This window comes from Hydra vulgaris, chromosome 08, assembly GCF_038396675.1.
Source record: "Hydra vulgaris chromosome 08, alternate assembly HydraT2T_AEP".
NCBI lineage: Eukaryota > Metazoa > Cnidaria > Hydrozoa > Anthoathecata > Hydridae > Hydra > Hydra vulgaris.
In genome coordinates this window covers 64900997-64927500 of record NC_088927.1, presented here as the reverse complement: position 1 = coordinate 64927500, position 26504 = coordinate 64900997, and the positions used below count along the sequence as shown (strand labels likewise).

General features: G+C 27.4%; 2 protein-coding genes across 2 annotated transcripts in view; both read right to left on the bottom strand.

Moving 5' to 3' along the window:
• The window catches only part of LOC105846130 (polycystin-1-like protein 2), a 194334-nt gene extending 182423 nt beyond the window's left edge, over nt 1-11911 (bottom strand). The window contains exons 1-2 of the mRNA XM_065804171.1: nt 11794-11911; nt 7465-7510 (exon numbers count right to left, since the gene is read on the bottom strand). Coding sequence (XP_065660243.1) covers nt 7465-7510; nt 11794-11868 — 121 coding nt within the window. The 5' untranslated portion in view covers nt 11869-11911. The remainder of the gene's footprint in view (nt 1-7464; nt 7511-11793) is intronic.
• A 9535-nt stretch (nt 11912-21446) lies between these two features.
• On the bottom strand, nt 21447-23946 carry LOC136084064 (uncharacterized). The gene is made up of 3 exons (XM_065804172.1): nt 23014-23946; nt 22805-22942; nt 21447-21660 (listed from the first exon to the last, which is right to left on the bottom strand). The coding sequence occupies exons 1-3, from the start codon at nt 23875-23877 to the stop codon at nt 21496-21498; spliced, it is 1167 nt and encodes a 388-aa protein (XP_065660244.1). The 5' UTR covers nt 23878-23946; the 3' UTR covers nt 21447-21495.
• Nucleotides 23947-26504: the final 2558 nt, after the last annotated feature.

Below are 26504 nucleotides of genomic sequence, written 5' to 3'. Positions count from 1 at the left end.
TAATAAATTAGTATATTATAAGGATTATGGAGTGATTTTATTATTAAAAAGATAATATTAAATGCATTATTATTGTTTTAGAACCATTTTACTGTAAAAAAAATGTGATTTGTTTATTCCAATTTTTATTATTTAGAAAGCATAAGAATATATACTAGTCGCCAATTTTAATTGAAATATCACTTTTACACTTAAATCTTAAAACTGAACTTAAAAGTTAGCGCATGCACTCATATTTACATAAAATTACTACATAAATACAAAAAAAATTACAACGATGGCCAACTTCTATGTACAGGGTGTCTGTCAAAAATTTAAGGTGGATTACCCTGATTTTTCACTGATATTTCCCTGATCCACAACCTGTTTTGCCTGATTTAATTTAAAGCAACCCAAACTCAACTTCAGTAAAATTATGCTTAATTTCTTTTAGAAAAATGCTATTCAATAAAAAAAATATAACCAATAATGCAACCCACATTTAAAGTATCAAGAAAAGTTTATAAAACTGTCGATAAATTTTTATGTTATGTGTACAAGTTAAGTAAGTTTGGCGAAGAGCCATTTTCTCAATTTTCTCCCTGACCTTTTTAAAATTCAACCCTATTTCCCTTAAATACTCCCTAATTTTTTTGTAGATATCTAAATTTCCTGACTTTTCCCTGATTTTCCTGATCTGGCAAACACCCTTTATTAAGAAACACTATAAATTGCTTATTTTTACGTTGTTGTTTTTTTCATGGTTGGTTATCTTTTCTTTTTTTTCTTATTTCTTTTCAACTTGTTTTATCTAGTTTACCTAATCAGATGAAAACAAATGTTAGAATTAACATTAACAGTTATTTTCTTTAAAAAATTCTAAATTTTTAAACTGATTAAATTTATGAACAAAAGATATATATAGGGTTAATGTAATTTTTAGTGTTTACATTGTAGTTTTTTAACTATTTGCGTTATTTATTTATTTCAACTTTTGTAGTTTAGATTATTTTATAATTGATGAATAAAGCCTTTATTAAGAAGTTTTCATCTTATGAGTTCATCACTATTTATTTAATTAAATAAATTGATTTAATCTTAATAATTTTTTTTTTGAAAATGTCAAAGTTCTTAAAACTAACGAGCTTGATTTCAGTCGTACCTCTGATAGAAACTTAGTCGTACCTCTGAAAAAATTATATTGTTCAAAATATAACATGTTTTAAATGATTAAAGAAAGGATATTTTTCGAAGATTTGTTTCAACTGCAGTGCATAAATTAAGTTTGTTTACTGTTTCAAGTATTTATTCGTTGAGCCTCTCTCATGCATCTGTTAGGGGCGACTAAATAAGTGCAAGTTTTATGACATAGTCGATATATTAAAGGTTTTATTTTTAAATTATATAAAAACTTGAGCTAATTATTTGGAGTTAATGAATGATCTTCAGACTTCTTGATTTTGAAGAGCTCGCAAAGATTCATATCAAAAGAGAAAGTCAATTACGCAAAAACAATAATACGAAAACCTGTTAGAGAATTTTTGTTAAATAGAAGTATTCGGCAACTGTTCATCCTCTCTGCTTCAACCTGGTGGGGTGGTTTTATGAGCGATTTGTACGTTCTGTAAAACTTTGCCTCAACTTCAACTTCAACCTCAAGACGTTACACAAAGAAGTTGTTAAATATGATGAGTCGTCATCAGTTTTATGTAAAGCCGAGTATACGATAAGTCAACAACCGCTAGTTTACGTTAGTGATAATGAAATGTGCAAGTCTTTAACTCTTTTTCATTTAATTTTTGGTGCTGGCATTTCTCCTAGAGAAAATACATCGTCTGAAAATGCACCAAATGGTTTATATCCGCAATGCTGCCCAGCTGACAATTAACGTTTAAAAAACGTTCCCACAACGTTCATTTAGATTGGCGTAACGTTCGCTGCAAAAGTTACATAAACCAACTTTTGTGAACTCCAATTTACCGTTCCTGACCGTTCAATGCAAACGTTTACTTAAGGTTCACTGCAAACGTTATTTTAGTAGCTCTTTAACGTTCACCTCAAACACGCAATAACGAACACGGAAGTTTTTCAAACGTCTTTCCTTTTTTTAAATTTTTTAATGTATAAATGTATAGGTTAAGGCGAACTTTCTGTTTAAACCTATGTTTACTAGTTTTTGTGTAATGTAATGCTTTTATGAACTTAAAAAATCTTTATTAATTTAAAAAATATTAAATAAGTAATTAAGTAAAAGTTTATTTGTACTTAAGTGCAAATTCAACATGTTTTACAATTAAATTACATCATATCACTTTTATTTGAAAGCCAACAACTCAATTCAATTCATTAGGCACACAATTGGCTGAGCTGGTTACAATTAATAAAAATTCTTACTAAAAAGTTGTACTTGCAATGAAAAAGTTTGTCTACTAATTCTATTTAGAGTTTTAAAGGGCACTAACAACAATTTAAGTTAAATTTGCTTACAAAACATTATCAAGAACATAAAAAATAAAGTCGAGTTGTTTCAGTGAAATAGTATAGCTTTCACCACTAAAAACAGAAAAAATATTCACCTATTCTTTTTTAATAGAACAGTTTACAATATTTCATCGATGCTAAAATTCTTTTTTCTTAATAAAATTTTTCTTATCAAAAACAAAAGCACTATGTGGTTTTAATAAACAAGTATTTCATTTATGAATGACTTAAATATGCTATTTAGAAATTACTTAAACTATTACAAACTTTCAATTTTATATAAAAACAGTTTTATATATGAACCACTAAAATAGACACATCGAAAGCTTTTACAAACTGCAATAAATGAACATATTATTAAATACTTTATTTCAACGTTATTTCAACGTTGCGAGTTGGTTGATATATATGGTTGAAAAACAACGATCTAAATTTCAACGTTATTTCAACGTAAGTTCAACGTTAAAAAAAAAACGTTGAAAATCTCCACGTTAATTCCACGTTTATTTTGAGTTAAAAATAAACGTTGAATTAACGTTAAAAATAAACGTTGAATTAACGTTGAAATTTTCAAAGTTTTTTTTTTAACGTTGAACCTACGTTGAAATAACGTTAAGATTTAGATTAGGTTGAATAAAATTTAATATTGCACATAAGTTTCTTCGTTGAAAAGTTCTTAAAAAACTTTTTACAAAAGTGTTAATGTAATAAAAGTAAAAACATTAAAAGATTTGATGCTATAAAAATATGGATAATTCTGCAAAAATTATAAAAAATTTATAAGAATTTGCATTGTAAACATTACCACACAGGTTATTTAAAAGTCTTTTTACATTGTGTATTATACTTTACATTGCATATTTTATATAAAAATTGTGGATTAGAGATAAATATTTAAATCATTTGAGGATGTTTTTACATATGTGTAAAATTTACAATCAAAATCTTATCATAGTTATGAAACTAAAATGTGGACCAGCATGTTTTGGTTTGAATAGTCAAAAGATAATGTTGTTTATGTGAATTAAAATTCCTAAAGTTAAATAAAAAATGGTTTTGTCCATTGTCCGAATCGAAATGTGAAATTTGTTGTAAAAAAATAAAAAATAACACAACAGGTGGTTGGTATAAGTTTAAAATAAAATATGCTAAAACTACAGGTATTTTAACCTTTTGTATATAAATGATTAAAACATATCTATATTTATACAAGTAGTAATTAAGACCATTTAATCTTGATCAAATCTTATTAAAAGTATTTATTGAACTCCTTTGTTTAGAGATTGGTATAATATTATCAGGTAAAGTAAGAAAATATAAACTGGTTTGCAGGCGTTAATATAACTCCAATGTAGGTTGGTATTTCTGTTTCCCGTTCTTTTTTTAAGTTTTTTTTTTTATGTTTTTTTTTACAAAATAAAGCTTATAAGTATTTCGATTATAAGAATTTAAATACATAACTATTGTAAAGGAGAGCTGTTTTGTTTTCAAAATTAAAAATTAATATCTTAAAATCGTTTTTTTTTTAAATATTTTTTGTAACTAAAAAGTCCAGCATAATATGAGGCAATTACTGCTGTTTAAAAGGTGGATTATTTAGTGTGTTAAGAAGAGTTCATTAATTACTTTAATAATTTAATAGCTTTTAAATAGCTTCTAAACAGGATTTGAAAATTGATGATATCAAATAGTTTCGACAAATATCACAGCTTTATTGTAAAGTCGTTTTGCAATTTAATTATTTAGCCTGCAGAAAGAGAAAACATTATTAAAGACAAGATGTGGCTGTTCCAGATAGTGAACTGTATTTTTCCAACTGGTGAAAGAACTTTCTTGACTTGCTTGGTGTAGTGTTAAGAAATGTGTCTAGACTAGTCTAGATCAAATTGTCGACTAAATCTAACCTCTCAGTTGTATTCAAGTCTGGTTTTTCAGATCTTAATTAAGATTTTGTTTATTGCATGTTTCGGCCAAGATTTAATTTTTTTTTTTAATGTTAATTTGTGATTTGAGTATTTAATTAATTTAGTTTATTTGCGATTTGAGTGTATTTTTATTTTTTTTACTTTTTAATTTTTGATTAAAGTTATTTTGTCTTCTCAGGTTAATGATAAGTAAATTAAAAACAAATTAAATTTGACCTGATCTAAAACAACACAAACAAGAGAATGGATTTAAAATTTTAAGTATTTGCTAGGTGTTATTGGTATGTATGTTATATTTATTTAAGCTGCTCTTATCGATATAAATATATATATATATATATATATATATATATATATATATATATATATATATATATATATATATATATATGTATGTATGTATATAAATATTTTGAAAAGAAAAATTACATATAGAGATATCCAATACATCACTTTTGTAAGCATGAATTTTATCTTTATAGTTTAGGGATTGTCCATAAATTATACAACGCTAAATTTCACCAATGAAAAAAACAAAAAAGATTATAAGGTTTTTTTAGTTTATTTTCTAAACTCATAAAACAGTGACAATTATAATTTTTATAAAATCATTATAATATAAGTTTTTTAATAATAAAAAACTTTTTTATATATATTATTTAATCTTAGTAGAATAAAAATAATGCACACTTTATGTCTACATTATCATTGTATTGTTTTGTTTTGGTAATTAGTTGTGGGACAAATATGTCCCGCCAAGCTTACGAAAGTCTTTTTTTTGTATGAAATCTTTATTTATTGCAATCTTTTAGTAAAAAAGTAAAAAATAAGTCAAATAAGATATTACTCTGCTGCTGAATTTGCGAATATTTTTTTAGAAGATATTCTAATAGAAAACGACATTGATCTGGAATCATCAGATTTAGAGAATGAAGATTTTGTGTTAGTAGACCAAATTCAAGATGACAGAGTCAAGTTTTTATTCCAATCCAAACAATGAAAATAATATTATAGCATTACCAGATGATTCTGGTAGTTCATTTGATCTTGCATCTAACAAAAAAAATTTTTTTGTGTATCAAGACAGAAAATGGAAGAAAAAAGAAAAAGGGATGATCGCAATTGACTTTCATGAACCTCAAGGTAAGTACTTGATTGACTTCTGTTTGAAATAAAATATCAATAAATAAAACTTCTTGAATATATTATTGTAAATTTGAAGTATACCAGGGAAAGAACAATAAATGTACTGATCATACAATGCAAATGTATTTTGGATTATATGATAAAGTTGCTAATCAAATGACGAAATCTTTAAGAGGAAAATATCACGAAGTTTACATTTACAACTACTTTACGTCTGTTCCTCTAATGGAGTATTTGTTCTCAGATCATGTTATGTGTTGTGGAACATTGAGTATTGATAGAAAGTATCTGCCCAAAAATATTTGGGAAGATAAAAATTTAAATAGGGGAGACATTGATTACAGTGTTTCTAAAGATAACATTGCAATTTATAAGTGGATGTTTAATAGACCAGTGCATGGCACTGAAAAAAAAGAGATCAAACGAAAAAATAAAAATAGCAGTATTGTAATAATCTCATGTTCTCAAGCGGTTAAAGACTATAACACTTATATGGGGGCGTCGACAAAGCTGAAATGTTTTGTTCTCCTTATGGTGCATTCCGAAAATCTCTAAAGTGGTGACACCGCATTCTTTTTAGTCTAATTGATAAGACTGTTTAAAATGCTTATGTTGCAGTTTATCTACACTGTATATTTTACTGTCTATCAAGATCTTTAATTCAATATTTGCCCCATAATGTGAATATTTATAATATAGTCTAATAGTTGACTTGTAGAGCAGCTATAATGTGACAGCATCAAAGTATTTAAATGCCTGTTGTATAAAACCTAGAGTTCAATTAGCTTCATTTGCAACCCTGATAACATCAGTTTCTTATTCAAAGTCATTTGATATTACAATACTTAAATCTCTTTCAATTTCTGTCTTTCCCAAAATATGATCTTTTGTTTTGTAGTTAAATTGATTATTTGATTTATGGAAATGCATTAACTTAAATTTATTTCAATTGAATTTAATTAAACACTCTTAAATTTATTTCAATTGAACTTAATTTGACCAATCTAAAAACTTATTTAGGTCTTATTTAGCTGTAGTATTCATTTGTAATTTGTAATGTTACTGATAAAATTTCCTTTTTTTATTAACAAATAATTCTGATTTATTTAATATTTTGTTTTTAAGTCATTAATAAAAATTACAAATAGAAGTGGATTAACAACAGAATATAGAGGTATTTCACTATTTTTTTTTTCTCCTGATGTTCAAGTTCTTGTTGTTAATAAAATATTTTCACATTACAGTTTATCAATTTGAGTTAAGCTTCAATTTAGACACTCAAGTAATCAATTATCTAGAAATGTGATAATCTTTTGATGCTACTTTGTTTAATCTTAAATACACAGTGGGCACAGAAATAAAAAAGACGTCTTTTGAATGTTTAAAAGAAGTCTAAAACCTTTAAAAGACGTTTTTAAGACGTCTTTTTTTTTTGTCCCGTGCCCACTGAATAGTAATAAACTATTTATACTTCTATACGAGTATATTATTGGGTATTTATTCGAGAGTTCTCAATAAAAAAGTTCTAAGTTGTTTTGACTTATCCTAATTTCCATGCTTGTTCCAGATTTTCTAGGTTAAAAAAAACCTTTCTTATGGCTTTTTAAAACCCACAGTTTGGCCAAAAAAAAAGAAAACGAAAAACAAAAAAAATGACTTTTTATAGCCTAATCAAGTAAAAGATGTAGTATTTCCAATATGAAAAATAATTAACTGGCGATATCAGTTTTGGGGCCCCTAATCAAAACAATATTATTTTAAACTATTGTGTTTTTCTGAGAAACATTGAGCCAAGAATAATTTTTGCCTTGATATCCGTAACTTTAAAAACCATATTAAAAACGGTCCAGTTTAAGACTTTAAAAACAAAAATATACAAGCAAAGCAGTAATATACAAATAAAGCAGTTAACAATTTTCGATAAATTTTTTACCTGTACTAAATCCGGTGCTAAACAATAATAAGAACATCAGGCTCTTCTAAAAAAATAAAAAATAGAAACATATATTTTTTAAACTTTTCGAGTTAAAGTTGTGCTTTTACAATTTCCCGCAATAACTTGGTTTGAAAAAAAAAAACATTTAACCAAGTTCACTTTTTAAGCTTTGATCTTTAATATCTTAGATTAATACAATTATAAACAGGTCCGTCCTAAGTAGGATGGAAGGGGAGGGGGTGAGGGAGGGAAGGGGTGAATAATTCTCCAACGAAAATCTTATTTAAAATTAGTTAGCTAATTTGAACTTTTATTGATTGAATTTCAAATATTGCTTTTTTTTTGTTGTGTGGTAAACGTAGCTGTTTTTTACCGATTAAGTTGTTAGTTGGCAAAACACAGATACCTCACCCACTTCCCCTGTAAGATCTTTTGGGAAGCCTATGCATAAGTCACGGCGCTCTTTAATTAAAAGGTCTTGACACGCATAAAAAATGTTTAAAAATATTTTGAATATTTAAATGTTTAAAAATATTTTAAAAGATTTTAAAAACCAATTTGATGTGTAATATTTGTTTTAAACACAATATGTTTTATTTAACGTCTCCCGTTATAGAATGCATTAAACGATGTAAAGATTTATACAATTTATAAAAACAATTTATAAATCTTTTTAAGTTTTTAATAATAAACATCCTTTTACTTTTTCAATTTATAAAATTGCCTAAACAATGAAACAAAACAAAGTTTTAAATCAAGTAAAATATAAAAATTTAACAAAATACTGATAGAGTGACCTTTAAATAAGAATTTATTTTAGTTATTTAAAGAAATATGGAAAACTTTTAAAATCATAAAACAGAAACTTTAAAGCAATTAAGAAACTTCAATAAAAAAACAACAACAAAAGTATCAGCGAATAACTGTCAACTTGACAAGAAAACTTACTATAAACAAGGGACATCTTTGATTGTACAGTTATACTTTTTCTACTGTTGGTAAATTATCAAAAACCTCAGTTGAAGATTCATCACGTAAAAATCCACAAAATTGATAAAAATGTCCTATATAAGGAGTTGAGTCTAATTTTATATGACAACAAAAGTAAAGTTTTAATAAAATTGAACTTTTCAATCATTTGTTTGATGCTCAAAAAATATGTGCCGCCAGATCAAGTGGGTCTGTATTATAAATTCCCAGCATAACATAATTGAATGATTTTTGTGTTTTTTTTAGCTCAAATACTACTTTACATGTATGATTTATGGAATGTTCAGTATCAAGTGTTAATTGTTTTTTAAGTTTTCCCTGATTACTTGCCATACGGAATGCCGTTTTTCCAAAATCCCAAATAAATTTTAATCGCTCATCATTTCAGGATAATAAAATAGAGTGTTATATACTTTTTCAGAAAATGCTTTTAGACAGGTGGAAATAAATTCTCTTCCAATGTGAATCGGTCAAAAAGAACTTGATTTATATCAGAAAGTTTCATTAGACAATTAGACTCAGTTTTAAAAAGTCCAACAAGCTGTTTTCTTAACAATATTTTTATAAAAAACTACTTTTCTTTTTTTTCTTTTAGCCAATGGTTTTGGATGTTTTTGATTAAAGGGAAAAAGTCAAACAACAAAAAAGTTCTGCTGATGGTTAACTAAGATTTTTCAGGAAATGTGTCAAATTTTTAAAAAAAATGCTTGATTATTTTTTTTCCATCACATACAACTTTTACTTTGCTATTATACTCTATAACTGCTTTTACAATCAAAAGCATTTGATCATATAAAAATTGATAATTCAATTTGTTTACACGAAACATTTTCACAATTTAGATCCACCAAACATACAATTTTTCATAACACCTAAAACTGTTTTTGCGAGAGAATATGGTTCATCTAATGTTTTTCCAAAAAGAACTCCTCCATGATATAATTAAAAATTTTTAACACACATTTTGTCATCAAGAATAATACAAGTTGTTTAATTAACACTTAAATTTTCAAAACCCTCTTTCAAAAAAATTATCATCAGATTTTGATACTTTTAAGGTAATGCGTGTCAATGTTCGAAAAGAAGGAAGTTTAAAATTATCACGCAATTTTTTTATATAGTGTACGAGAGGTGGCAAAAAACTTATAACATTATACTTATTTGTGTTCACGGAATCAGTTTTCGCATTCACAACTATTTCTTTACTGTTTGGTGTCAAAAGGTTAAAATATCGTAAGATTTCTTCAATTTTAGACCATGTGTTAACAAGATTAGACAGAGTATGTACTTTTCTTCTCACGCAATTGAAATATGACTCAAACTTTATATAGCTATCTACTTAAAGAGCGTCATGTTATAAATACATTTGAATTTCCAAATTTGATTTTAATTTTTAACTAAATAATAATTAATACGATATTTATATTTATCTAAAATTAACCAGCATTTTATATTACTTTGCTTGTATTTGTTTTAATATTTTCTTTGTTTATGTTTCAACAAATTTCTAAAATTAAATTATCTTGTTCTAATCCCTCTTGTTGAAAAATATGAGTTATTTATTGTTTTATGTAGCTAAGAACTATTTTTATTTTCCTGTTGTGATTGTACTTAATGCCTTTTGTTAGCATTTTTACAACTACCTCTTTAATGCGTAAATCATTAATCATAATCAAAAACAAAGTTTTATTTTGACCTTATGGTCAATTTATGTTATATATTATTATCAATAGCAATAATACTATCATATTATTATCAATTGCAAATTTATCTTCTAGTTGGTATTTTTTTATTGTACAGTTACTTGTAAACATATTTTGATTCAATTTGCCTTGTCAACATTTTGTTTCTTTAAAAACTCTGTATGGAGCCTTATTCCATGCACCTTATAAGACTTTATCACAGCCAAAAGTTTAGAGTTTTAAAGTGTCATTAAAAAAGACATATTTATTGCTCCACATTTGGATTTGATTTTATTACCTCTCGTAAGGATGAGACAGAAATATTTACAAAAAACTTTTCCTCTTATCTCTTGGCTTAATCTAAGAGCTGCATTCAAGACTAGCGCAAGTAGGTGTCAAGTTGGATTGCACCTTGCGGGTTTTGCCGACTTGAAAAAAGATCCTCAAAGTCTAAAATTTGCCTACTAGAAATATTGCGAGATAATGCAGATGTGCAAACTAGACTATAAATACGCTAATTCTAGTTCCGTTTTGCCAACTGTATACTAAATAGGTTTGCAGACCAAAGGCACAAAATGGTCCGAATAATTAAATGGGGGGGGGAGAGTTCATACTCCCACAAACCCTTCCCGCAGGCCTTGGCAGCACTTTTCTTAACATATATCTGATTATAATAATTCTAGTACATTTATTTTGTCTTTTATCATTATCCTAACCCTGACCCTAAACCTAAATCTGACAAAATAATAATATTTGTTAGAGTTATTGTTGTGATACCATGTGGTTTTGGTCCTCGATTAAGCTAACATATTTTAAAAAAACACTTTATAATAGAACTAAAAAAATAGTGAACTAGAAAAAATATAGAACCAGAAAAAATATAAAATTAGAAAAAATAAAACTAAAAAAAAATTACAAGTGCAATTTTTTTTTAGTTTTATTGCGATTGCGATTTCATTTTACATACATTTCTGTTATAGTTGTCAACTTGTTTGAGTTAATTTCATTTAGTTTGATGATAGCATCATATCCAAGTCTATTCTTGAAGGGCACCCGGTATTTTTGAAAATAATTACTTTTATATGTCTGAATGTACTGCACTTTGTTTAAAAACTTTATTTATTTATTTCGCATTAACTTGTCTAATTTATGTTAGGTTTTTGTGAAATTTGTAACTCGCTTAAATTGAGGGATTCGAGTATTACAACTGATGAACACTAAGTGATTATTTTTTCTAGTTTGAAATTATCAATAAATAAAAATTTATAAAAGTTTGAGAATTTGAGAATAGAACCCCGAAATGCTTGTGTTTTTTTGTTCTTAGGCTCCAACCATTGCAATCTTTTGCAAAGATCCTTTTTTTTTACAGTATAATTAAAAACGTAAAATCTAAAAATGTTTGCAGTTTGCATCATCTCTAGAAGTTAGCTCTTAATCAGCACAATTTAATTCGCCCAATATTGGCTCTACGTATTTTTTGTTGGGCTGAAAAAGCGTTTTAGTAGGCCGCAAAACCAAGATTCAGTTGCAATAACTAACGCAAAATGCGTTTGACACAACGATATTAGCTGCTCTGGCTACCTTAACCACACAAAAAAAGGGTTGCGCCGCTATTGACTTTAAGTAAAGAAAAATCTAAGCAAAAATAGTATACCATGTCTTTATTTGGTTTCTTTTTCTTTATATATACATGTTTATTATTTATTTTCTTCGCTTCAAAAATATGCATTCTTCTTTTTTTTATATAGTATGATACGTTGAGTATCTGAGTAATGTCTAGTAAAAATTTAATTTAAAGTATGTGTAGACATACTTTAAATTAAATATTTAATGTAATTACGCTGTTTACTGCAGATTTTTGACATTACAATGTTTTGTAAAATTAAAGTATATTGATTTTTCTGATGAAACTATTTTAAACTAGTACATTTAAGGATGCCCGTGGCGCCCGTTTTTAGCAGTTATTTACATATATAAGTAGTATATATTTTGAGAAGTTAAGTGAGACTGGGGGACCCGAAGAAATATATATATATACTTATATTACGCATAATTATTGAGTGTTTACATAAAGTAAAAAATAATTCAAAGTAACAATTAAAATTTCAGGTATTCAGAGAATCAGACAACATATTTGCTATTTTTAACAGCGACATTTAAATTATTAATTTGGTACAACAGCCAAGTTGGACAGCTAATGTGTTTTTTATTTAATTAAAATTCGTAAATAAACTCGTATTTTAAATTGAATTGTAACGCATTGCTCATGTTTCTATAACTTGTGAGCTTATTTTTATATAAGTATGTAAAAAGTTAATGAGGCGTCTTTTTTTTTATGTATATATATATATATATATATATATATATATATATATATATATATATATATATATATATATATATATATATATATATATATATATATGTATGTATATAACTATTATTCATGAACAAACTTGTAATTTATATTGAACTCTAATACGTCGTTTTTGTTTCTATTACTTATGTGCTTATTTTTATATAAGTATGTAAAAAGTTAATGAGGCGTCTTGTGTTTTTTTTATAAAACTATTATTCAGAAATCATTGACAAGTGGGGGTTTGGGGGCTTGATGGGTATAGCAACCCCCCCCCCTCATCCTCCACTTACACACACACACTTTTTGCTTTGGTGGCGCCTCAAATTAAATAAGTTTATAAACAATTTGAAAAAATTTATAAAAATTTTGTTTTTTAAATATCTATAGAAAAGTATTTCTAAAAGTATTTAAGAAACTTTAGTTTTTATAAATAAGTAGAACTCGCTGTATTGAAGTGTATGCAAGTATATATAATATATAGTATATATAAGTAAGAGGTATATATACAATTACAAGGGGGGTTATAGCCCCCCTTATACTTACAGTGTCCGACAAAAAAAAGCTTAGATAGACATGCAAGAGAACTCAACTTAATTTCTACAACTGATATAGAAAAAAATAAACAAAAAATTTTTATTTGGTGCATTGATTCTTAGATAGAAAAAAAAACAAGAAAAAAATGAAGAAAATTTGAGCGTTTTTATTGAAATAACGAAATAGACCAAACTAATACTTTGTAGTGAAGCCACGGCTTTTGATCACTGTCTCGCACCGACGAGGCATACACTCAACAAGTGATTGTAAGAGTTCCCCAGAAATGTTCTTCCATTGATTTTGAAGAATTTGAAACAACTCTTCTTCATTTTTTGGAGCTCTTGTCTTGATTCCATGATCCTATATACTCCAGAGATTCTGGAGTTCAGATAAGGACTTTGAGCTGGCCAAGAAAGAACCACTAATTTTTTGTTCTTCAAATAGTTTTTCACATTGTTTACCGTATTTTTTGGGTCATTATCTTGCTGAAAGACCCAACTTTTATCTTTAAAGAGCTCATAAGCACTAGGTATCAGTTGATGAATTAAGATTTGTTTGTACATTTTACTGTCCATAATACCAGGAATTTTTTACAAACGACCAACACCCGATGAAGTAAAACATGCCAATACATTCACTTTTTTACCGTGCTTTACTGTTGGCTGTGTTAGTAATGGATCGTAACGTTCATTATGTAACCGCCAAACACGCGACCGTCCACTGAAGCGCAAATAAAATGGTGACTCATCACTCCATAAAACATTTTTCCATTGTTCGATTGTCCAATTCTGATATTGCTTTGCCCATTAAAGTCTTTTTTTCAGGTTATTTTCAGAAATAAATGGTTTTTTAACGCTCCAGTAAGATTTAAATTTCCCAATAGAATGGATCCTTCGAAGAACCGTCCGTTCGTCAACATCCAGTTTAAAATTTCTCTTTATTTCAGCCGCTATTATCTTTCTATTCTTTCGAACCTCTCTTATAATTAATCTGTCCTCTCTGGCAGTTGTTTTACGCCTTCTTCCGCTCCCTTCTTTGCGTTTAAAACTTCCCGTCAAATAATACGTGAACAAAAATCTTCGAACTGTAGTGCACCATCGATTCAATTTTTTTCCAATTTCATGGTCACTCTATCCACTTTCATGCCATGCCACAATTTGGCCCTTTTTAAACTCAGTGAGTTGTTTTCTTATCTTTTTTTGAGTTGTCTGGCGCATTGTTCGACTTGGGTGTTTTGATAGAAAAAGCGACAATTGAAGCAAGAACTCGCCAAAATTTTGTCCGGAATTCGACATGTCAAGCTCTTTAAAACTAGATTATTCTACTTTTTATTAAAAAAATATAGTTAGTGTTTATAATTTCTATAATCAATTTTTGTTGTCTTTAGTATTTTTTTTTTTTTTTTTTTTTTTAATTTCTATTATATATTTTGTTGTCATTACTATTGCTTATTGTTACTTCTATAAATATTTACATTACTATTATTAACTACTTTTAACTAATACTACTAATATTAATATTGTTATCATTGTTATTATTATTTCTATTATTATTATTATTGTTATTATTATTATTATTATTATTCATTTTATTACTATTTATTATTTTTTATACAAATTTGATTTATAGTTAATTGAAGCATTTTCAAACCAGTGATGTTAACTGTTAAGCCATTTTAATAATACTTATTTTTTGTTATTATATAAAACAATTTGAGATATTAACTAAAAAAAATATATTCTTTACGATGCATAAGATATATAGTCTATACGATCTATAAGATATATATTAAACATGCTTTAAAAATGGTATTTAACAACGTAAAGAAACTACTATTTACGGTATTCATTTGGATAGGATAAAATAAAGGAGAGCAAAACAACTTAAAATTCTTTATTTCTTATGCTTTTTTCAGCTAAAAAAAGTCACATATATAAAAGATATTATTTTTAAAAAACACGCTAGCTAAAATTATTTATTAATGTGACAAGTTTGCATGCTAAAGTTTTACTTTATCTTCCATAATTACACATTATCTTCCTTGTTCCAACGGAAATTTCTGTTTCAAAATTTATTTCAAATATAAATTTTATTATTAATATTAAAAAATAAACTTAAAGTTCCATAAAAAAAATTAAAAGTATAATGTTGCGTAAACCAACCAGGATCAATCTTCGGAATCAAATGAGGAAATAAGGAGTTTATTTTTGTGCCTACACTTCGAGATTATTTTACTCCTTGCGTTAAGTAGGTTTTCTCATTTATATAGCAAAATTTGAAACTCGTTTAAACAGAGGTTGCAAACTCTTGATGCTGGGTCGTATGGTTTGCATTGTTTAACAATCTTCCATCTGACAAAAAGTGTAAATTTTTTTTTTCCAATATTCATACTTCTTTGCATAATTCTGTATGATTCCTATATCTAATTGCATTAAAGGATTTTAAGTGGTTTGCATACCGAACTTTAAAAGATGTTTCGCTGAGTCCAAAATACACTTTTTTTTTAATATTTCGGATTGTTTGAATAAATGGTGGCCTGATAAACAATGTTGCTAGAAAGACAATGGTGTTCATTGGAAATTGAGATTTGTCAATGCAGTTGCATGTCTTTTCATTAATTTTTGCCTTTTTATATAAAGTGTTTTTGTTATGAGAGTTGGTTATGGATTTTATGTTTGGCATGCAGGAATAACTTGTTTTGATTGTGTTTATATTAAATATTTTATGAAGTCTGTGGTTAACTAAAAAGTGGAGATCAATGAGGTTCAAAAAACATTTACCTATTTTTGTTACAACATTTGCACTGAAAGGAGGATTATACCAAATTATCTTGCGTTTATGATTGCTGTTTGTTGAATTTTTACTTGGATGGAACACAAGTTTGCAATTGTACCCAGATTTTTTCAAGGCTTCTTGATAAGGAGGAATACTTTCTATAAAAATCAATTTCCTTGACAATGCTGCTAATAATCTTAGTTCAATAGTCTAAGGAATACTTTTTATTACACTCGGTGGATGATTAGAACTAGTATGTATATAATTCAGTATATTATCTGGTTTGCGGTATGGCTGATAGGAATATCGTTAAGGTTTAGCGTTAAATCGAGATAAGTATTTTCAAATCACATTTAATAGAGATAAGAAGATTGTTTGTTTTTTTAAATTTGTATAAAATGTTTCTTTATCCTCCATTTCCTGACCACTTTTGTTCCTAAACATAGCTAATCCATCACCTTGATTTATACCGAAATTGCTTTCATTATAAAACTTTGAGATTTGATGCAAAATAAAAATTCCTACTAATTCTCAAACCTCCGCGCTATCATAGGTCCCCATAGTGACATCGAGTAATCCTTCCTTTTTCTTAATCCAAACAGTTCCACTGCTAAATAATAATGATTTTCTTGCATGGTGTATGAAACTCTTTAGTTTTTTATTATTAGATTTTGCTCTGCAAAAGTTATTGCATTTTTTAGTAGGTTTTCATTATTCGATGGACAAAAATTATTATTATCAAAGACAAAGAACTTACAGAATTGCTTTTCTTTTATGATTTGAAACCAATATATAACATTTTGAGTGTTTTGCCAATGATCCAAAAATAGTTTCTTTCTCACCTTTGAAATTGATGATTCAATCTCTTCGTAATGATATCGCAAATGGTGGAAGTTTATTTATCGGTGAAAAGCGTTTATTTATCGGTGAAAAGCGTTTATTTATCGGTGAAAAGCGTTTATTTATCGGTGAAAAGCGTTTATTTATCGGTGAAAAGGGAAAGAAGAGAAAAGAATAGATATAAGTATTTATTTTAAAGAATAAAAAAGATTAAAGAAAAAATAAAACAAGAAAATGAATTAAAAAGTAAAACGAACAAATAGGTTTAATAAAATAAAACAAAAGCTATTAATTAAAAACAAATTAACAAGTTTAAAGAAAGGAAGTTCGAAAAATGTTCGAAAAAATAATAAAAAGAATTAAATAAACCAAAAAAAAATTCACTAAAGTTTTTTACGCTTTTCTGTTTACGCCAAAAATAACAAATATAATTTATTTTATTTTGTAGAAGTTTTTGTGCGTGCTATGCCTGCCGGATTGTAGCAATATTCAAATTGAAAAATATATGCAATATTTTCTAAATATATATTCAATCTTTTTCAAATATATTCAATCTTTTTCAAATATATTTAATCTTTTTCAAATATATATTCAATCTTTTTCAAATATATTCAATCTTTTTCAAATATATATTCAATCTTTTTCAAATATATTCAATCTTTTTCAAATATATTCAATCTTTTTCAAATATATATTCAATCTTTTTCAAATATATATTCAATCTTTTTCAAATATATTCAATCTTTTTCAAATATATATTCAATCTTTTTCAAATATATTCAATCTTTTTCAAATATATATTCAATCTTTTTCAAATATATATTCAATCTTTTTCAAATATATTCAATCTTTTTCAAATATATTCAATCTTTTTCAAATATATTTAATCTTTTTCAAATATATATTCAATCTTTTTCAAATATATTCAATCTTTTTCAAATAGATTCAATCGTGTTCAAATATATTCAATCTTTTTCAAATATATATTCAATCTTTTTCAAATATATTAAATCTTTTTCAAATAAATATTAAAACTTTTTAAAAAATAAAAAATCTTATTCAAATATATTCAATATTCCTGGGATAAAGCAATTTACGCGCGTAAATAGAAGGATAATATCTACAATTAATGGCAAACAAAAAAATTAAACACAAACAAAAACAATGGCGACCGAAATCATTGAAAAAGACATGGGTTTAGATCTATATAAAAATTTAATATTTTTTCTAGATGAAGTTGAATCTTTTATTGGAAAAACCACTTGTGGTGATTATTTGCCGTTATTATTACAGCATATTGATTTAATCGATCAACTTATTCCAGTTAGTGTTCGGCACAAATTCAAATAGTTTGATCAAATATGCGTCAAATGTTTGAAATGGCCAAATTCAAATCTTCCTATTTTGAATTTAGATCAAATTCAAATCTTTCCAAGATTTGATGTATATTTGAACGTTATTTAACTTATTTCATTTATTAATTTTAGTTATCTGAATCTATAAATTTTATTCATATTGCAGCATTTGTTACTATTTCTCACACATTACAGCTTCTTTTATTCTTTTTAATCCAACCAAGACTTCAAGCACTGGCAAGCTTGAATGGTATCTGCAGAGAGAAGATTTCTTTTGTCAGTAATAAGATTTTTTCCTAATGAGAAGAGCCTTTCTGATGATACAGATGTAGCAGGAATGGCCAGGTAATCTCTGGCCATTCTGGATAGGTTTGGATATTTGTCAGATCGAGATTTCCACCAAAGTAATATGTTGCTATTATTGCCGCCATCTATCTTACTTGTATCATTGCAATAGTTTTCAAACTCATTACATGGGTTTGATGAAACACGCGATTTGAACGGGGTATATTTTGAAACGTTTTGAATGCTTGTAGCAGTTGTACCATTGCTTGGGGCATAATTGATTTGATATTCACAATTGACTGTGTCCATAATCTTTGTATACGACTCGCTGTTTGCGCCCTTATCATTTTTGTAATATTCAATACCAAATCTTGGGTCCAGGACAGTGCAGATAGTAAAGCAGTCACTAGTCAAATTATAATATTTTGAAATTTTTGCGAGCGCTGCAACTGTAGAGCGGTGTAGATTATCTTCAGGGTTGGTTTTTGTGGTCATCCATTCAGTAATGTGATCCAAAAGAATATTGAAGAGAGGAACCACCAAAGACAATGTGGAATATGAATCACCACTAATGAGCTAATGATAATAATTATATATAAGTCACTTGTCTTTATAAATACAATAGCTACATAAACAAAGTTAGACAGTTACAAACAGTTAAAACTGATAAAACGTAAAAGTAAACAATGACATATAGCAACTATTATAATGAAAAACAAGGAAAAATAATTAATGAAAATAAGAATAACGAATATTAAAATAAATTTGAATTTGAATACACGACGGAAAATACAAACAATAGACAAACATACAAGACAATATACAAAAACGCACAGAAAATTAATAAAATTAAAAAAAAAAATTCTTTGCTTTCAAGCAAGCCATTATTATATTTTTTTATTATTTTCTTTTTTCGAATGATTGTTTCTTTCAATGAATGTTTTTCGATTCGCTATTGTTTTACTTTTTCCATTTTTATTGTGGTTAAATTGTATTAGCAATTTTTTCTTTTGATTTTTACATATATTTTTTTCTACGTTTTTTCTTTTAATCTTGTACTTTGTTTACATTTCTTTTCTTTTTTTCTTTCTCTATGCTCTTTACTTTCTCTTTAATATTAACAAACTTTAATTAAAAACTCTTTTTTTTTTTTTTTTTTTTCCGTTATTGAAAGGCGATCGCCATTCCGGAAACCACTGCAAAGACCCCGGAATAAAGTGATATATATGTTTGCGGGCCTGTAAAATTTGGCGTTTTTTTTTCAAACGCAAAAATTGAGAACAAAGTGCATATTTGAAAATCAAATCCAAATCCTCCAGATATTTGTCATATCAAATTCAAATCTATCCCCTCAAAGAACAGTTCAAATTCAAATCTTTAAAGGTTTGACGTATATTTGATTTTGCCGAACACTTATTCCAGTATTGAACAGTTTTAATGAAAAGTTTATTGGTGATTTAAACAACAAAGAAAGAATAGAAAGTATATTATATATATTTTTGGAGATTCGGAAAATGCTTTCCCTTTATTATCATGAAAAATCTTCAAAATACTGCAGTATCAATATTAATGTGTTATATAGTAAAACCCCTGGAAGGCCAAAGTACGAAATTCCAAAAAATGTTCTAAAAGAATTTAAGTGTTTGGGTTTTTCTTGGAATGTTGCATCGAAGGTTTTAGGTGTTTCACGTTGGACAGTTCATCGCAGAGTAAATGAACTTAATTTAAACAAAACAGGTCGTTTTAGCAACATCAATGACCACGAAATAGACAGAATTATAGCTGAATACATATCTCGTCACGGTGTAGCAACAGGGGAACCATTATTATCTGGTTATTTTAGATCAAAAGGTTACCATATACAAAGAAGAAGAATCCGCTCTAGTTTAAACAGAGTGGATCATAGGAATACTGCATTGCAATGTGGAGCATTGGTTAGAAGGCGATCTTATTATGTACCATGGCCAAATTCTTTATGGCATATAGATGGACATCACTCTCTAATTCATTGGAAATTCGTAATACATGGGTGCATTGATGGTAAATCAAGGAAAGTAATGTTTTTGGAAGCCAATACAAATAATTTAGCAGAAACGGTGTTAAATCTTTTTTTAAATGCGACAAGCGAGTTTTCAACGCCTTCAAGAATAAGAGTAGACTTTGGGGTAGAAAATGTTCTTATATGTGATGAAATGATTGCAAGAAGAGGTCATGGCAGAGGGAATTTTTTTAGCTGGATCTTCCACAAGAAATCAAAGAATAGAGAGGTTATGGAGAGATGTGTTTCGATGCGTCGTGTTACCTTTTTATTACACTTTTTATGCTATGGAACAGAGCGGCATTTTAGATATTGAAAATCCAATTCACATGTTCACACTGCATATAGTTTATTTAGAAAGAATAAATCTTTCCTTGAAAGAGTTTAAACTTATGTACAACAACCATCGTTTATCTACAGAAGAAAATTGGACTCCCAATCAAATATGGACTATGGGAATGATAAATATTGACAATTCTATGTCAAGAGATGAAACTGAAAATGATATAAATGATTTTAATATCTATGGAGTAGATGTTGACGGCCCTTTATCTCACGATTTAAACAATGTTGTTGTTAACTTAGTTAGTATTCCGAATAGAATTGATATTGAAGCATTCGTCAGAAATTCAATAGATATGTCTAAAGAATCCACTGAAATGGCAATCGACATTTACATAGAAGCCTTAGCACTTGTGGTGGAAAAATTTGAATCTTATTTATAATTTCAGATGAATTTAACTTCTTGTTCTATTTTATTTTGTATTAGCTGCTTGTTAATGTGTACAGAATAGTTTCTACTGAATATAATCCTTTGTATCTATACTCTCGAGTCGAGAATACAAGTGGGGTGGGAATAAACGGCACAGTGGAAATGGGGGGGGGGTTGTTTATTAAGGACTCGAGAGTACTATATTTTTTTACTTCCATGTAATTCGTTTTGAGCCTATATTCAAATCAAGCAATATATTCATTTGCTACTAAATGGAAATTATCCATAATAGGGTTACTTTTTAAATTTTTGCATTCGTTCTAGACGGTCTCTTAATATTTTTAAAGGGTAAACCAGAGACTTGGAAAAAAAAAGATTAGCGTTTCTCGCAAATATTATATTACTTGGTAAGACTTCATATATGAACATGTAAAAATATCATCAAACATATTGCAAAATCATATTGTTCCAAAAAAGTTATTAGTAAATGCCATGTCATAAACATCAAAAAGGTCGTTATTAGCTGGAAGCTTGCATAGCAGCGAGCCACGCGGCAAAACTAAACAATTAGAGCAAGTATGTGCAGTTGGTATATACATAAATGCTTCATGTGTCTTCTGATCCTATAAATGAACAAAAATAAAAATATTATTATAACTTGCAACACTTAAGAATGTCTAGTTTTATTATTTTTATTTAAAAAAACAATTTTTTATGAAAATAACCTTCAAATATTTTTTGAAAAATTACATCATAAATCCAAGCATAGAGTTTTTTTACACACATTTTTGCATATTTATTAAAAAAATTTCAAGATCTTGCAAATTATTCTTGTTTATGTTTTTAGCTTATTATAGAAATCACACTAATTAAAGTAAACTGGGGTGGTTTTGTCCCACTTTGCACCTAAATTATCCTAGGTACAATAGCTGGTGGCCAATTAAAAATTGGCCACAATTGGTCTACAATTAAATTGGATACAATTAAAAAAAAGCTCACTGTACCAATGGCCAATTTTTTTCAAACCCCTCTATATGGCGGAACTTTTTTATTTAAGTCAATATACTTATATCAATAGAAAGTAATTGGTATATACATTTGATCATATCAGTTTTACAATTTTTAGACAAGTGCGGAGCATTAAACTTTGACGTTGAAAATACGTGGCCCTAGGTACACGAACTTCCCCTACACTTTAAAAATTCCAGGGCTTTTCCAGGATTTTTGAGAAAAAAAAAGAAAAATCCCAGGACTTTCTAGGATACTAGTCCCGGACATTGCAGTACTGTGGGAACACTGTTATGGTAGAGAATATAAACATTTTAAAACAAAATATATATTGTGAAACAAAGTCATGCAGAAACATGCAGGGCCAAAGTTGCCCTTTTTTACGTTTTTTAATTTTGCAAGTTTTGTATTATGAAGAAATCTAAAAACCATAAACTATGAAGAACCATCCAAACCACTTCATAGTGACACTTAAAAACCATTATAGAAAAGTTAAAGCAACATTTTTACAATTAAATGCCCTTCCTGATGTTAACATGAATCAGGTTGTACTAGATTAAATATTACCAGTAGCTGGATAACATGACTTGACAGACTATAAAAATAATATTTTAATAATATACATCTTTCAAATTATAATTTAGTTTCCGATAACGAACTAAATTTGAATGAAATAAATTATTCCGATATTTATTTTGAGTATGAGCAAAATCTTTCAGTTAAATACTACTATTTTATTAAATATAATAGATCTTTTACTTTTTCATCAGCTTCAATAGTAGGAATAAATTCAACAGACGGTTGCAATGCAAACCCAAGTAGAGGCTCTTCTGAAGCTCCAGTGACGAAAGAAAGAATATTTGCCAATGAAACACACTCTCTTCTACCACTGGCAACCTAAATAATACATTATATGTAACATCTAAAACATCACAGTGATCACTGTTTTACATTTAAAAAAAACTTACCTCTCTGACATATTTCACAAACATAGAATAAATCTCTTTTTCTTTAACTAAAGCTGTCGACCCTTCTGATGAAAATTTTGGCTTCAATAATTTTAAAAGCATTTTTGCTGTGAATTGTACTTTTGAAGGTCTTAATAATTCAAGTAATTGTGGAAACTCTTTGAAAAACCTTATCAAATTAAACTTGTTTAAACCTTTTTGTATATTAGATATACAAATATCTGCTGTATTTTCGGTGATCTTAATAATGATGCTGTCTGGTAAATATGTTGGTAGCTGCCCTCCTTGAAAGAGTGCAATACCAATTAACAAACCTACAAAGTAATATTCCTCAGCAAAGAGTTCTCTCAAACCACTATCAAATAATCTCTCTTTAATCATTCTATTGCATTCTCGTATCCACTCTCTCCTTGGACCACCATAATCCTTAGCTCGTTCTCCCATAAAGTCAACTTCAAATGTAATTAAAAAATTTTCAACGGATTTTAATTCAGCAAATGTTGACATTAAAATATTTTGTCGATCGATACAAATAAAGTTTGTCTCAGAATCTTTATCCATGTTTTCATCAATGTTTTCTATATCTTGAACTCTGCCCTTGATCATTGTTTTTTGAAGAAACCTTAAAATTTCTATTGGATCCTGAAGATTATTTTCTTTAATTTCCTTAATTTTTTGGTTTTCAAAATCAATTTCAATATATATATTTTTATCAACTGAACCTTTTGCTACAAATGAAGCTGATGTAAGTTCTTTTATTTCCTGTATATCAACTTCATTAACATCTTCTTGATCTATTAGTTGTGAACTTTTTGATACAAATGAAGCTGATGGAATTTCAATAACTTCCGTTGGAATGATCATTTGATGATCATTGCATCGTTTTTTTAGCTGTAAATATAAAAGCCCTTGTCCAGCTAGTTTTTTTACAACATCATATGATTAATCAATATTTGAGCATTTATTTAATTTTGATATTTTTTTTCGTGATACTTTAACAAAATCGAATTCATCTGAACCCAGCAAAGGAAATTTTTCATGCAACGACTCCTTTATTTTCTCTCTTATTATTTGTTCACTATCGAATTCATTGATAATCAAAATTCCATTTGTAATTACAGAATCCTATTTTAGGAATTGTTCTTCATCATTTTCTGTAGATAAAATTAGTGCAAATTCTAATGTTTTTGTCATTTTCTTTGATTTATTTTGATTGCCTATGTGGTTGCCTATATTGCTACTGTATGGTGCTGACGACCTTAATCTATCGTTTCTATTAAGGCGCCTAAAAATACCCGATGAACCACTTTCATTGAGCATTCCTCTAGCTCTTTGTAATGTGGAGGTTATTGTGAGTTCCGATTGTGGCCTGCTGATATTTGTGCTTTGATTTGTGCGAAGAAGAATAGAAGCTTCCTCTAACAAAGATGCAACTTTGCTATAACTATCCATATCGGTATAAGTATAACTGCTTTTTATAACTACACGCTTTTCTATAAATAATATTATTAAAGTATTTTTAAATGTTTTGTTCAACCAAAAGCCGATTGGCCGCGTTCTCCCCAGGAATATTGAATATATATTTGAAAAAGATTGAATATATTTGAAAAAGATTGAATATATTTGAAAAAGATTGAATATATTTGAAAAAGATTGAATATATTTGAAAAAGATTGAATATATTTGAAAAAGATTGAATATATTTGAAAAAGATTGAATATATTTGAAAAAGATTGAATATATATTTGAAAATGATTGAATATATATTTAGAAAAGATTACATATATTTTTCAATTTGAATATTGCTACAATCCGGCAGGCATAGCGTGCCGTTTCTTTTTGTAATTCTTGTTTTCGTTTTGTAGTTTTTGTGTTTGCCTTTTCGTTTGCGTAAAGGTTATTATCATTTGTGCTGTTGTTGCTAATTATTTTTATTGTTATAACTAATTGAGTGTTTTCATATTTTTTTTTCTTTTTATTTAAATTATTATTGTTTAATTATTATTTTTTTTATTAAATTTAATTTACGCTTGCTTTTATTTATTAAGATTATAGTTGAACTTTTTGTTTGTTTGTTTATTTTATTTAGGTGTCACTCTAATGACTAGTTTTTATCTATATGATTGACATCTAATTTTGTAAAATTATAAAAAATTTTGGTTTAAGTGTTTTGGCGACATTTCTTGCAGTACGTAAAGTTTTTTTACAAGGGACGTGGTGGGGATCAAACTCGGAACTTCTCGCTTATGAAGCGAGTGCTTTACCACTACACCACTACCGTCATCTAAAATTTATATCGTAACTAAGAACCGCGGCCATTTTAAAAGCATTAAAAACGTTTAATAATAACTGACACCTGTGTGCCTAAACATAGCGCTTTTTCCTAATATCTAAACGACCGTGAATATGAATATGAATACAAACAAAACCGAATTCAAACAATAACCCTGCAATAACCTCTGGAGTCTTTGAAGTTTTTTTTTTTTTTTCTTTATGTTTTGTTTACATTTGACGTAATATATATAAATTATATATTTTTCAAATACAAACAAGGCTTCTAAAGGAAGATTACAGTGATCTTATTGTCAGAAGCTTTTAACAAAAGAGAGTACGTAAAATATTATAAAAACGCCATTTTACAGTAAGAGTACATAAAAAATAACGTAAAAAAATTAAATCGTATATAGATAAATGAAAATAAATTGTAAACAAGTATAAAACAAAACTTGAACATACATGACAATAAAAATGATTTTATATCACAAGATAAATTAAAAATATTCTAAGATATTTTCAATAGAGAAAATGAGATCTTTTAATTTATTTTAAAAACAGGATAAGTTAGGGGTAAGCCGAAGTTAGGCAAAACAAATTTTGTTCCAGAGATGAGCTACACGATAAGTTATACAGAATTGATTGAATTTTGTTCGACAGAGTGAAGATGGCAGCACTCGTAGAAAAATTAATCAAGTAATGGTTCAAGCTGGGTAACAACTGGGTTACATATTCTAGTAGTGAGGAGGATGGAAATGTTATTATTTAAAAAGAGACGGAGGTTAGCTGATGTCAATAGCATTTTGATTTAAATAATAATTTATCAGCACAAGTAAAGTTAAAAAAAGACAATTATTGATATAACAAACTCTAATTAAAGGCTATATAGTAAAAGAAGTTGTATTTCAAAATAAGCTTTTAATTGATTACCAAAAAATCTTTTCCAAAAGTTTTTCACTCAACCATTTCAAAATATAATAGAAAATGTTAAATATATATATATATATATATATATATATATATATATATATATATATATATATATATATATATATATATAAATATATATATATATATATATATATATATATATATATATATATATATATATATATATATATATATACATCCCTATATATATACATCCCTATATATATATATAATATATATATACAGGGATGTCCACTTGTGATCGCCCAACGGTACCAGACAACCGA